At 27.3% G+C, this 15,497-nt stretch overlaps 1 protein-coding gene across 1 annotated transcript in view; it reads right to left on the reverse strand.

The window, feature by feature from the left end:
- LOC121118659 (protein turtle) overlaps positions 1-15,497 on the reverse strand; it is a 212,302-nt gene that overhangs the window by 101,240 nt on the left and 95,565 nt on the right. Inside the window, exon 3 of the mRNA XM_040713250.2 lies at positions 3,782-4,011. Coding sequence (XP_040569184.2) covers positions 3,782-4,011 — 230 coding nt within the window. The remainder of the gene's footprint in view (positions 1-3,781; positions 4,012-15,497) is intronic.

Genomic DNA, 15,497 nt, shown 5'->3' on the forward strand with positions numbered 1-15,497 from the left:
CAATTCTATCATGTGCAGAATATTTTTTGGCTGAAAAAGTAATAAAAGTTAAGTTAGTTGAATGGGAAAAAAATAATAATTGAAATAATATAGTCAAATGAATATTTTTTTAAATCTTTAACAAAAAATTATTTGATTTATGATCAGTTAATATAATTGAATAATTAGTTTACCTTATATATATATATATATCTACATAGAGAAAGTCTGTTATAGACATGCTAAATAACTTTTAATGATCTAACATGGCAATGCACAGTGTGATTGAGTTCTGAACTCAACATCTTATTTTGTTATAAATCTTTTTTAGGATAAGATATATTTTGTACATAAATATTTAAAATTTTCTTGAATCAACCTTTCCATTTAAAGGTTGTGGAATAAAATCTCCTTTAAGATTTCTCAATGTATAACTACTTATAAAATATGTTCTACAATATATAATATAATAAATTAAGGAGTATGTTTTCATAAATATAGATATTTCACCTAATCAAAAATAATAAATTTGATAATTATGTGATCATAATCTTGTTGTAAAATAAAAACAATTAAAATTAAAAATTTACAATTAATTTTAATTGCTATTTAGCTAATAATATATTACTAATTCTTCACAGCGTATCCTAGGGAATCGTAAGAAATGTTTCATTCACTTACAGAATAATTTATCAATGTTCTTCAGTAATATCAGCATTTATTTTTAACAAATATATTCATCAAACCATAGACAAACAAGACGGAAGCCGAAAGAAATAGTGAATCAGTGCTTCTTGTAGCGGAAATAGCTATGCCCATATCGCCTACATAGATTCTTGCTACCAGATTAGGTTAAGATTAATAAGCTGAAGAACGAAAACTAGACTTTGAGAGGAAGTCCCCAGCTACCAGCCCAAAAAACCTCAAAAAGTGGTGTGAAGAAAAATTGGGGAATTGCTTATTGCATCAGAATTGGCCTATACATCAGAATCGGCAAGAGACAATGTTGAATCTCTCCTACCAGATTACAACTTTTTGACAATATCGACAAGAAAACCTATACCACTTTGCAAGTGAATGTGGATGCCCTAAAGGCTATCGTGGAGAAGGAGCAGGTACACTTGTCTTCTTTAGGCTCTATATCGAGACCAAGGGTGGCCACTTTGAGATCAAATTGTTGATAGAATACAAATAAATATAAAAAGTACATCATGTACCTTTGAAAATCTTGATAAATTGAGTTTGGGAATATTCGTTCCCGATTTGCAGGGACACAATGTCCATAGGGAGGTAAAAATCGTCGAAATTCTGAAAAAGTATACGTTGGTAGTCTGCAAGATATTAGTAATTTATTAGCTTTATTTAACTTAATATGTAATGATTTAATAATAAAAATATAATTATAACAAAGTAATTAGAACGATAATAATAATTATAAATATGTGCAGCTTTTATTTTATTAATAGTCCATGATTCCCCAATGTTAATGACGCTTGAGTTTATCTAGGTTATATATTATTAACGTATCATATAAATAATAAACACCAGAACAATTTCAATATTTATCACATTCACTTCCTCCTAGTTAATATATTAAATAATCTGGAGATATATTTTCACCTGAGTTATATTGACTCAGATTACGTACTAAAGGCTTATACTTTTTCTCGAGATCTTACAATATCTTACGTTCATATTTCATCAATTTCTACACGCAATTTTTCTGCAGAACCATGAGATAGATTTATCGAACTCTGTTCGTGTGAAACTAAATCCTTCAAAGAGATTGTTTTTTATCAATTTTAGGAAGACTACAACAGCATTATTTAAGAGTATTGATTGCATTGAATTCTGAGCTGTGACATATTTGTGATTTTACATCATCAGAATATACTTTTTCATTTTCAGTTAATTCACATTTGAAACTCAAATGTTGTTTTAAATTTGTAAGCTTTTTTTTATATAAAAATATAACTATTTGTTGTTAATTTATAGTTAATATGTTAAGCAGTCAGATAGATACGAAGGTGGTATGAAAAGTTTCCGATGAAATAAAGAAACAAGACTTTTTTCTCGAATTTTTTATAATATTACATAATCTCTTTGTAACTCTTAAAACTTCTCCCAGTGTTGCTTCCATTTATGTAACCCGTTCAAATAGTACTTGGCGTTTTTCTCTTCAAAGTAAATGTTCACGATTGTTTTAGGCTTAATTACTCCGAGTTGGATTGACTTAGACGTGCCAAATTATAACACAACAATTATTTATATGTCTGCTATTGTTTGAATCTATTTGAAGGTTACTATTTCATGTTTAATGACAGCGCGGTACTCTATTCTGTCCATTTTCACAAAAACACTCACATCAACACACATAAACAACTATTACGTAATAAATATAAGTCCAAAATAGCTGACACTTTGATGCGTAACTGTCAAAAGATGCTAGATAGATATGACTAGCTTTTATTTTAGAGTACTGCAATCTTCATGTTGACGTTGTAAGCTTTTTAGACCACCCTTGTATTGTTTGAACTTTCCACAACAAAAAACAAAAAAACTTAGATGTTAATATAACTTCTACAGTCTGAGCAATGTGGCTAAAAGTGAGAACTTAGACAAACTCTCTCCAACAATCCTTATTTATTACAAACTCATCAAAAAGACTACAAAGTAACCTATTAATTTACATTATCTTTTAATATTCACTAATTTGCCAAACACGTATCTAAGCGTACATAGTCATGTACATAATCCTACATATTTATATAAACAAAATAATATTTTGCTATATTCTTCTGCACACTTTATTGAAATTCAATTTATAGCCTAATCCTGTTTTTTATTCACGTTTCTTTACTCTTCCACTTTATTTATTTATTTCTTTTTACATATAAGTGTATACATAAATACTAAAGGAGTTAAGTAAATCTTTCATATCAAACTTATAAGATTCCTTTTATCTTTGTTTAAACAGGTAATTTAAATATGCATACAAATTTTATTAAAGCATAAAGAAGAGCATAAAATTATCAACACATACTAAATACATGTCTGTGCATATAACTATGTAGCATATAAAATCATCCGCCAATCAAAAAAGTTTAAAAAATTCCCCTTTGCAATGTTAAATAATTAATTATGAAGCGATTATTTATTTCAAAAACTTGTAAAATTATACTTCATATCAATCAATTAGAAAGAAAACGTTGTTATTCCAAAACATGAACTATTACACTGCATTTTTTTGTGTACTGTAGACATTTTTTATGCACTTTATACTTTTAAAGTGTATTCACCTCTCAATCTTTCTTTAAAAACATAACTTTAAAGGTCTGATATTAATTGGTATAACAGCAAGACAAATTTATTACTTTTCCACTGTTAGATTATTATCAAAAAATATAATAAAATCCTTACTGTTTAACAAGACTCAATCAGAATTATAGAAATCAGTGTTTAATATACTAAAAAAGGGGAGGAACATACTGATCAACAGCTAATACATAGGATTTATTGATGTTTTAGAGACACTGTTGTACTAATTAGTATTTTAAATGTTGATTTGTTAAACTCAAATTTAATCTTGTTAAGCAGTATCAATATTGTTGGGATACTACTAAATAAAGAACAATTATATTTGTTCTATGTTTGATAAAATGACAATAATTTATTTCCAAATTTGATTGAACGATTATGAGATAGAATAAAAATCCCATGTTATATATAGAATTATTAAGAAGTGTTATTTAAAATCTCTAAATATTTTGTGTCTTTAAAAGGGGCATAGAATACTACTTACCAATAATATCTAGAGTGATGTGGTGATAAATGGTGGGAGACTGGCGAAAATCCACACGACAAGTATAGGTTCCAGCATCTAAACGATGCACATCTGTAACAGAGAGTGTAGCAGGATTACTGCTTACTCTAAAGTGTGCTCGATCTCCAAAAGCAGAGGGCTCTGACCATAGATCCGGTCTCTCTGGTACATCCTGGATTATCTTTTCTGTTGTTTGTCGAGAGTCATAGCTAAAGGAAATAAAAGATCATTTTCACTAATTTAGTCGTTTTTACAGCAGTATTATAAAATCATGGTATTTTCAGATTATATCCTCGACCTTACCTAAATCGGGATATTTTTTTAATAAAATACATTTTTTTTGATCATTTGTCAAAACTATCTAGTTTCTATCTTTTAGGTAAAATATTTACTTGTAAAGCACATTAGTAAATTTATTCAATGATAATATATTTGAAGTTTATGGACACATTCTTTAAAAAAGTAATTACTCATTTATGGTTGATTTTTAAAGTGGTAACATCATAAATAAAAATAACATGAAATACATAACGAAATGAATAAAAAAGTCAAAATAACAAGATGCCCTTGTCATAATTATTCGCAGTTAAATTTGGTGAACTAAAAATGTTATTATTCAAATTAACGAAAAAAGATTTTGTTAAGATTTGATTTCTTTGCTCATGTTTTATTTATTTATCGGGCAACTATAATGTAAGAAACTTATGCCATTTTACCCCTTTATATTATTTAATATTTGTCGTGCTATCAACATAAAATTAAAATGACACAAAAAGTTTGAAAGAATTGCGTAACAAAAAACATGAATAAATACTGTAGTTTAAAAATATAGCACCAAACAAAGGCCTAACAACAATAAAATTATAAATAGTTAAAACACAAGAAGTATAAAATAACGTAACACTTGTGTAAAACTCTTCAATTAAGGCATTCAATCGCTTTAACAATACCTCATTTTACAGAAATATCCTCTTCAACATAGATTGGTATCAAAGAGAATCAGATGTCCTATACCTTATGACATTAAGTACACAGTATTAGGATCTACCTGTCTTGGGGATTTTGAGAGAAAAAGTGACATGTCAAGCAAAGGTATCTATAATTATTGCACTCAGATACTGTCTGCAAATTCTTTCACAATATCTAGCATTGAAGCGATGAGCAGTTTGTATGCATTTTTCGACTGTTTTGGTATAATTTTCAGGATAAAATAAAAAATAAAATATTTAATTTAATTCTTTAATGTTGTTCTAAGTTATATCTACATATATATCGAATATACTTTTGCGTAGCAAAATAATATATATGATTCCTTGGGATAATAGTTTGAATACAAAACAATTAGATATAAGCAAGTTAGAAAAAAACAATGAAATGAAATAATACATATGTCGAAATGAACTCTGAGCTATTTTGGATAATTTTCATTTATGTACAATGTACATATATGCAAACAAAGTTGTATAAGTCTAGGTAAGAAAATATTCTAAAAAACGAAAAAGAATTAAAAATGATGTAAAATATCGAAAACTTATGGAGTTTTTTTTTTTCCAAGTTTAGTTTATTTTCAAAACATACACACATACTTCAAAATAATATTGTACCCTTTAAAATTACTTGATGGAAGTGCTATAATATTGTACACGGGTACAATGAAGGTATATACAAACATTTTAATTATTTAATCTGTGTTCCATGCTTACAAGTAGAGTTCTATAAAGTAGGATCGACGGGTATTCTAAAAAAAAGAAACCTATAATTAATTAAATTCTGACAATCTGAAGAATATTTGCAAGAAGAAAAGTTTAGCTCTCACGATCTTTTTATTAAGTCATCTACAAGCCACTATGAGAGGAAAAAATCCTTGAAATTTACTCTGTTTCTAGCAAGGACATGGACAGAAATTGTTCTATTGTCAATCCTCAACTCTACCCTGATTCCAAAAAAGGATTTAACCGTATAACTAGTTATGAAAATCGTATATATTTTTGCATGTTAAAAAAGAAACCAAAAATAAACATAGTAAACCTGACAATTTGGAAAATGTTTTTGACGTTTCAATAAATAAGCTACCAGAAGTTATGAGGAGGAGGAAGGTTGAGGAGGAAATATAGAAGGACATAGGCAGAAATTATTACTCTGACGTCGATCCTCAATTTTACTTTCAGTCCAACAAGAGCTTGCAATAATAAACCAAGGTTGTTCTCTGTCCTATATGAGCTCACATAAATATTCAATCAATTTTGGACTATAATGGAATGTATTAGAAAAGGAAGTTCAATACTCAGGCTTTAAAAAATAAAGACAATAGTTTAAAAAAGAAAATTCATTTTCAGATTATCAATTCCCAAAAAAAACAGACCAAATAAAAAATACAAACGATTTACACTACTACTTATAACTTCCCCATAAATCCTTAGTGTTACTCCTCATCATTTATGAGCACACGTACTTATGTATACTTTATACTAAGATCTTCTCTCTTCAAACATAAAATAATTATGATTTCTTCTTTGAAAAATCTGTCACGTGCTCTAAGTTATGTTTTATTCAACAGTATTTATTAAAAGTAAGTAGATAGAGCATGAAATAATAGGTTATAGTCTTTTAAATCATTCATGATATGTTATTATTATTAATTAATTATTACTCCGTAATATAAATTTAGGGATAATAAATAATATTCAATGATAGTACTGCTACATATAGAGCAGGAAAAACAAAATCATATATGATTATGAAAACTTAATGATGTTTCTCTCTCTCTTGTTTGATATCTTGTTTACTTGGATATATAGGCTCAATATAATTAGAAATGCCATTATTCTTGATTAAGAATGCACAACAAGTACAATGATAGAAAAAATATTTGTTTCATAGCTTTTATACTAACACGAAAACATAGACAGTAACATTTTTCTATCAGTGTATCTGACTACAACTCTTACCTCTTATAATTTTTTGAATTGAAAATGAATCTTTAAAGCTATTAATGTTTGTACAACTAAATAAAAACATTCAAATTGTTGAAGATAATGGTTAGTGATGAAAATTGGGTGTATTACATAGCTATCCCCTTTTTTTAAAGTTGGTACTCTAAGGAATGAATTTTCTTGCCATAAGGTGCTGACAGTATTATTTAATATTATTGCCAATATCACTATGTACTTCCTTCTCCCTTCATCCCTCGACGCAGCTGCTTGTAGCTGATATAATGAAATGTCATGACAGCTAAGCTGCTCTTCTCCGAAAAATGCTTTAAATTGTTAGAGGTACCAGTTTGATTTTTGGTTTTTTTAACCTGTGTAAACTAACACTATTTTCATCAATTACAATGGCGACTAAAGATAAAAAGCTACAGCAAACATATCACTGCAAAAAAAAATCACTTTGAGTTATGATAGACTGGCATGAGTGCACGGCATGACTCGGAGAAATTAGGCATCAATGAAATTTGCTTTAATACCGAATGTAAGTAGATAAGTAGCCCCCTTTTTCTTTCTTTTTGAGCTATAGCTACAGACCCTTGCTGTAAAAAAGGATTCATCATATACTTAGAAACAAATAAACTAAGCCAATATTAATATAGATTTAATATTGTCTACTTCTCTATGATTATTTTTGACTTGATTTATTGTTAGGGAAATGATTTTTGTAGAATAACATTAGAGCTTCATTATCCTCGTATTTTATAGATGTTTTAGTCATGCTGTTGATTTAATTTAGGAATGTAGATTTCTAAAGTTGGAGAACAAGGGGCTGTTGCAACTGTCTCATTCTTCTCTGGTATATATAATTTTTTTATTTTATAAAAACAATATTTTATAGATTGATCTCAAATTCAATACATATTAAAACAAATGTATTTATTCAATCAATCAATAAAAAATAAAAATTCTAAAAAAACTCTATTAAATAGAATAAATGGAAATACTTTCCATTTGCTTATTTACAGATAACTTTTTTCTTAAAGTAAGTTTTCTTTTCTATAAATGTAGGTATAATTCATAGTATGTAATTTTCTGTTACTATCTACTAAAAAAACAAATATTTTGCCTCTTTTTATTATAAAAACATGTCGTTCATTCCATAATTATATACCTGGGTTACTCTATATCAAATCAACCAAGAGTATCAACCAGAAACAACTCAGGCTCATTTTATTTTATAAATGTCAATATACAATAAAGTTTTATATTAAGAGGATATTTTAAATTATTTAGAGATATTTGAATTACAAATGAATTAGAGTTGAATATATATTAAATTTCAACAAAAAAATAACAAGCTAAAATAATTTTTCACAAAATATAATAAGGATTACATAATAATAATAATCGAAAAAGTGACCCCAAATACATAATTGATGAGATTCATCAGAGAGGGGAATTGGAATCAGATTCATCACAAAGAAAGCAGGACTGGATAGGAAATCATGGGGTTCATCAATTTGTATTTTTTGTATGATGGTATGTTGTTTTTATATGTAATTATTATAATCAAGCTCCCAAGAAAGAATGAAATATATTTTTGTATAGTCACAAAAAATGTTTTTTTCTCTCTAGCTCAACCAGGATAATTGTTGGTTATCTTACTCAAAAAAAAATCTTCAATTTAGATAAGATTTGTATATTCGGCAATTTATTGTCAATTTTTATAAGGAAATAATTATTATTACCTTTTAATTTGACTTAAAGTAGCCAAGATCGATCGTCACGATAAAATAACGAGAAATTGACACATTTTATTGAAAGGCCATATCAAGATTCATTAATTTCTATATCAAGGTATCTCTTAACCAAAAATACTTTTCACATTTACATATATTGTAAAAAACATTCAAAGCTAAGAAATGAACCCGATTTCAAAAATATATAATTTGATTCACGTTTTTTTTTTATCAGTTTTTTTTTTTTTTACTTTTGGGAAACACTTTGTTTGTTGAAATTGAATTGTAGGGTCAGAAGATATGACAATTAAAACTTTGTATAAACCAAAGTTTTTATATAATTTCGATAAAAAGCCTTTATACATTGGGAACTAATCATCTAATTGCTAAAAAAGAAATTAGATTTGAATCTTGCAGCCGGTAGTAAAATCCTTGTAGTATATATATATATATATATATGTTCAATCTTTTCAATATCTGTTGTGAATGGGTTAGAAATTGTCATTTGAGGTGCGATTTGATATTGAGCGACACGCCTACATCTGTATTAAAAAACTAGGTTCTTCTATATATATGTCTATTTTTTGTATGTCGGTGGAGGACTCGTTTTTCACAAAGAGAGCAAGTATTTATAGCTCAGCACGCCGTATTATAAATGAACATGGAAACACATATATTTAAGTTTGTAAATCTTGTTATTGTTGTATGTATCCTGTTTATTTTTTTACCCAAGCTGTTATCATTATTGAAAAGAAAATATCAACATATTAAATAACCCCATGGAAGTTGGCTTACAAAAAAAGGAGAGTAACCTTAAGGAGTTGTTAAATAAATAAAGCATTTTTTTATTATTCATAAAAAAAAGCTTGTCTATGCATCGATAGCTAAAAACTCTCACCAACTTATATTATACTATATAAAGAAAACATACAAGCAAAAAACTAATCTGTGAACAAAATATATTTATTCATATTTTTTTTTAACTTTCACAGTGTATCTTACATGTAATGTTTAATTAAGGTAATGTAGAAGTACAGATTTGACTCATTAATAATAATTAGAAATTACTATGGTGAAACTAAACTTAACTCTACAAATCGTATGACCTTCTGTTTATACAAATAATACATCAACATATCGCGTTTTTAGACTTATATTATTAAGGAATATATGTTACATGCGTGTACACTTGTTCATAGATTATGTAAAGTCGTAAAAAGGAGGTGTAAAATAAAACAATATAAATTTACGGAATGATATTGTTAGTTTATTGTATGTAGGGATCTATTAGTATATATTTACTAGAGTGAGGTAAAAATTTATCCACCTGACATAGAGATGGTGCTGAGTTCGTCATTTTTTTCCTAATGGAACAATGTTCATATTTTTTTGTGCCTATATTCAACAATTTTGTTCAATTAAGTTGTTTACACGAACGTTTTTCGTGAACAACTCCTTTCAATTTCTGTTTAAATTGAAAAAATTGAATATCATGCTGTTATACAATTCTTCGTTGCGGATGGATGAACCCTTTAGAAAATTCCTCCGAAATTGAAAAAAGTTTACAAGAACTATGTTTCTTCCATTTCAAATGTTTAAAATACATTTATCTTTATATTTAGATATGGTCACTAATTCTATTCTATTTTTTATACAAAATTCACGTATTTATTTAGTGATTTTTTTACATTAGTTGTTATTACAATTCAAACCTTTGTAATTTTAAGCTGTTTATTATCATTTTTTTTATTTTTCATATTTTATTATGTATTATTTTACTGATTTATTTTACAGATTTTCAAAAAAATAAAATTTAGTTTTTGTTCGTAGAAATGGATTATATTATTTTTAAATAGAAACTTTAAAGCACACTTCATCCCAGTGAGTTTTATATTTAAGTCATTCTATAGAAACAATACAACTGGTAAAAACATAAACTATTAGTTTTTAATCATAATAATACAAGTACCCAAAATGGGTTGTTTCATGTTAAAAAACATTTGAAAATGTTTTACAAAGAGAATTTTAAAAAAAATGCTGTAAAAGTATTTTACTATCGTTTTTATGACACATTTTTCTATATAATATGCTAGTTCAAAACATGAAAGTTTTGTGTAAAAGTTCTTATAAATGAATTATAATTTGTTTTCTTATTTATGACGCTGCTAAACTAGGCTCTTACTTCTACACTTTCACCGAATGAAAAATAGAGAAAGAAGGTCGTAGAAATTTGTAATTTCATATCGTGATATTTCTCCTTATAGACAAAGGTGCAGACTTTGACTCATGACTTGTTACTCGACTCTGACTTTTAAGTTCATATTTTCTTGCAATCAAAGAAATGAGATTGGACTTTTACTCGATAGCTAAGATTCGTGATTCAAAAGCTATTTTGTAATTAACTAAAGAAGGGATTTATTTGAATTATAATTATAGTTTTGAAATGTGCTCAAAATAAATTTGAGGACACTAACTGGAATCGATAAAAATATACAAAGGATTCGAACTGGCCTTTCTAAAAATTTGGAATTGTTAGTAAAGGCTTGAGACTCCACTTGGACATGCAATAAAATGATATCTCACCTCCTCTACTTATTTTTAATTGGGGTGAAGATATGTAGTAGGACAGTTAAGAGAAGATACCCCTCATAGAGGGTATGAAAGACAAGGAAAATTGTCTTGCAGATTTATTTACCATTATCATGGCATCTTCAAACAGGCCAAAATCAAGTTGGTTATGGGATTTATTAAAAAATGATACAATGTTCAAAAATACTTGGTTCAAAGAACGACGGTTTCTTTCTAATTAATAAAGAAAATCTATCTTACTGATTAGAATCTTTGAACCTTTATGAGATCGATTCCTATTCTGGATATAGAAATATGTCCCTTACAGAAGCCATTTCCAAAATCATGATGATGCTAATTCAAGAAAAAAAGAAAACCAGGAACATTGTGGGATGGTTCTAACGTACACAGTGGTACAATAATTTCATATCTTTTTTCATTTAAGTCAATTTTAAATATAACAAAAATATTTTTACGATATAAATGTTACTAAGTGACTTTAAACAAGCCTTGAAAAAAAAGTAAATTAAATAAACAATATACTTCATATTCATTTCTTTATGGATTGACTTAATAAATATTGCTTCCAATAATATGAATGTTTTAAATATTTGCTAACAATACTCTAATTTCCCCAAAAAACTTATAGGAGATTTAAGTGATATACCAAAGTTATAAAAAGAATACGAAAATAGCGTATATCTATCAATATCATTCTTTGAAAGTAAATTTAAATTTATTAATCACTTTAAAGAAAGTAAAAATATAAATTCAGTAGAATTTTTTCCTCATTGATTTTTTTACAAATTTTTAGTAATGTTTTAATCTAAAAAAAAGATGAAACAACTAAAGAACAAAGAAACTATAACGACAAAATTATGCAAATATTTTACAAAGAAGACGAGTTAAAAATATTTATTATGTACTGAGCATACATACGGTAGAAGTGTAAGATAATAATATAATGTAGTAGGTACATATTCATCAAAGAAGAAAAACAAAAAAGGTTTTTTCGGAAAGTTGGAAAGGCCTCAAAAACTTGGCAACTGCATCACCAAATTAATTTAACTTTAATTTATATTGATTAATATTCTTTAGTTCTTTATCTTCCTGATTTATTATTTTGGTTTAATCAAAATGTATTAATCTTAAAAATTTTAAACTACTAATTTTGCTTAAAAATGTTGAAAGGGTTCGTTGGATATATTTTGGTTATTAGCTTAATATACATATTTTTAATAAATAGCAGGTGCAATGGAAGTCTTTTAAAAATGGAGGGAGTAAGAAAACAAAAATTAGACACTTTTAAGGGAAGAATTAATAATTTTTATAAGAAAAGGCAGAGTTTTGTATCCAAGTGAAATTTATAGTTATATACATACAAAATATTAGAATAATTCTTGTTAGATTTGTAAAAAATATAGCCTAGTTGTTTTCTAAATAAACCAAAGATAAAGGAAGCCATAAACCTGACAGATTAAATAATGTTAATGAGAAAATTAGGACCAGAGAGTTTTTGATTTAAAAAACAATTGGTAAATATTTTTATTGAAATTTTTTTTCTTTGTTAATTCGCCATATATGTACTTAAGCCCTTGTATGCTGACTATTTTTTTATGACGAGGGCTTTTTCCTATTTCTATTGTCTCAAGAAATTTGTTTTATTAGAGCCTTTACTGTAAATTAATTTTGTCCTTAGATGAAATTGAACAGCTTTTGTAAAGGAATATAAAAATTATAAATGAACAATGTGTTTCCCTTCTATTTTTTGTTGCATCTGTTACTTTATATATATTTATAGAGTAATGAAATGTATACTAATGCAATATGTACCTATTTAATCATAATCTGCATTTTTTGTTTAAAAAACTATGAATGATGCTCCTTTCATGCAAATTGCGGATTGCACTTAAAAAAAGCATTTGTACTTCTTGAATGCAGAATCTTTATAAATCCATGCATTTTATCGATCACTACCAGTTATATATATTTTAGAAGTTGGGATTGTTCTATTGTAAACGCAATCATATAATTATTTTCATTTATTAACATAGATTTCAATGTTAGTATTTGTAAATATGAATATGCGCTTATCAAATGGGATTTCATAATTGGTAAACTCTGATCATTTTGTACACATGTAACTATACAATAAGATACTTCAATATATACTATACTTCTATAACATTTCATTTAACTTTTTTATGTAAACTTCGAAAATGTACATCACTCAATCCTCACAGATTTTGATGGCTTTATCAGAAAAGTTTCATTTAATGAGTAAAAAACAATCAAATTTAACAGACATTCAAATTTTTCGAACATTTTTAAGCTTTGGTTATACATTTGTGAGATAAGTTCCCATTTCCAAAGATATTCAATTTATTAGAATTTTAGAATTAATCGAATCCCATTATAGTCTTACGAATTAAATCTATCTTTTCATTGTGGCAATCAATTTTTTCCTAATTTAAGTCTAATTTGATAAGATTACACTTAGTGAATGACAATAATTTGTATTTAATAGTGCATAGGGCGATCTCCATCTCCCTCCCACGTTTGTGAATGAATGTTATATGATCGAAACATTTAACAATCATTCGTTACTAATGCATTAGTAAATTATAAATCGTTAAAACTTTAAACCATGCAATTATTCAGTATGTATTTAACGTTTAATTTAATGAATTATATAACTACATGAAGCTCAAATTATGAATTAACTAAATACAAGATTTTTGAAAAAATATTCACTAGTTTCACCTAATTGGAATTTGAAAAAAAAGATCTATTTATTTATTTATTTTTAAGGTGAGTTCCCATAACGATGAGTGTAGGGTTAAATTATCGCCATATTTTTTGTAGTAACAAAGTTGACACATAAAATTTGTAGGGGAGTAATTTTTGCTATGACTACCATAATTATTTATGGGTTTTTTAAACATACCAGAAGGTCGTATTTACTAAAGCTCAATTTATTTTTTTCCCTCTCCCCCGATACTTACTCATCATCTTAGAAATCGCTAATCTTATAAGAAAACATTTCTTTTATAAAGTCATTGTCATCGTTTTGCCTTATTTGAAAAAAGAATAATTCATATTTTGATAAAGGTTTTGTGTTTATATTCGGTTCCCGTCGTTGTGTGAACTCCCCCCCCCTTCAAACTTAATTAGTTAACATTCAAATTAAAATTGGAGTAAGATTTTTTAATATTTAATTTACCATATTTTTTATTCAGTTAATTTAAAAAAGTGCTCTTATTTTTGTTGAAATCTAGTCGAGACATATTTCTACATAGTAGACTCATTAGTTAAACATAAAAGATTGCAAAATTGAGTTTAGTTACTAACTTAATGAATTTATAATTTCTTAATAAATGTTTAGGAATGAAATACAGGGTTTGGCAGCGAAACTTCGACTGGAGATGTTGCTTTATAAATACTTAAAAAAAAAATCTATAACTTTATTTGCCTTGATCTTCTTCTCTATGATGGGAAGGAACTCTAAATCTCTCTTGAAATTGCGACTTCTACTTCTTACTTTCCTGGAAAAATCTTCTCCATTATTATCTTGGCCGCCTTGAAAACTAGGCTCCTGGAATACTTAATATATCATAATTCTTGCCACCTCAAGAATCTGAAATACGTTACTTTTTGGCTTTTTGCTCACTCATGATGACGACATGATAAAATGTTTATTATAGTTTTTTATGCATAAAAGATAGGTAAACCAGAATGTCAAAAAAAAAAACTAAGCCTTCCTATATTAATGATAAAATAAACATTAATTTACAGTCCACGTATTGTTGCCCAACTCTGAATGGGCCACGGGGAATTTAGAGTGTACACGACCTAAAAGAAACACTTAAAAAGTTTACTAAAGTTTTTAAAAAGGATTTGTGTCCTATGGGATGTCTTTGTCAGAGAACCATTTATATCATTGCAGCAACATGGAATAATGCCCCTTAACAATGTTATATTTATATCAATTATGAATTACGAATGGATAACTATGTACTTACAGAGTAAATTCTGGAGAGAAAGCATTTCTATATCTAAATAATAATATTCCCTCCCTCCCCCCTTCCCTTTAGAATGTCATGTTCCATCTATTGTGTGCGTGGTGAGAGTGAATGGTTTAAATGATAATTTCTTGTCCTCGCCGTGTGGAAATGAGGAGGCAAAGAAAGAAAGAATAAAGTAAGTTTTGACTGTTTTTGACACATCTCCTTGAATTTATTATTATGATTCCCCCCGCTATATATCTCTCTTTCTTATTCAGCCTTCTATGGACGATATAGGGTAGATCAGGGACAGTTACAAAATACTCTTTTTCTGTAGCATCCAAAAAGCTGTAGCTGCAAAATATATACGGTAATCGTATTTATTACTAGAGATTACTAAGAAATAAATAATTTTATATATTTTTTAGGCGATTTTTAATAAAATTTATTTTTT

This window comes from Lepeophtheirus salmonis, chromosome 5 (assembly GCF_016086655.4).
Source record: "Lepeophtheirus salmonis chromosome 5, UVic_Lsal_1.4, whole genome shotgun sequence".
NCBI lineage: Eukaryota > Metazoa > Arthropoda > Copepoda > Siphonostomatoida > Caligidae > Lepeophtheirus > Lepeophtheirus salmonis.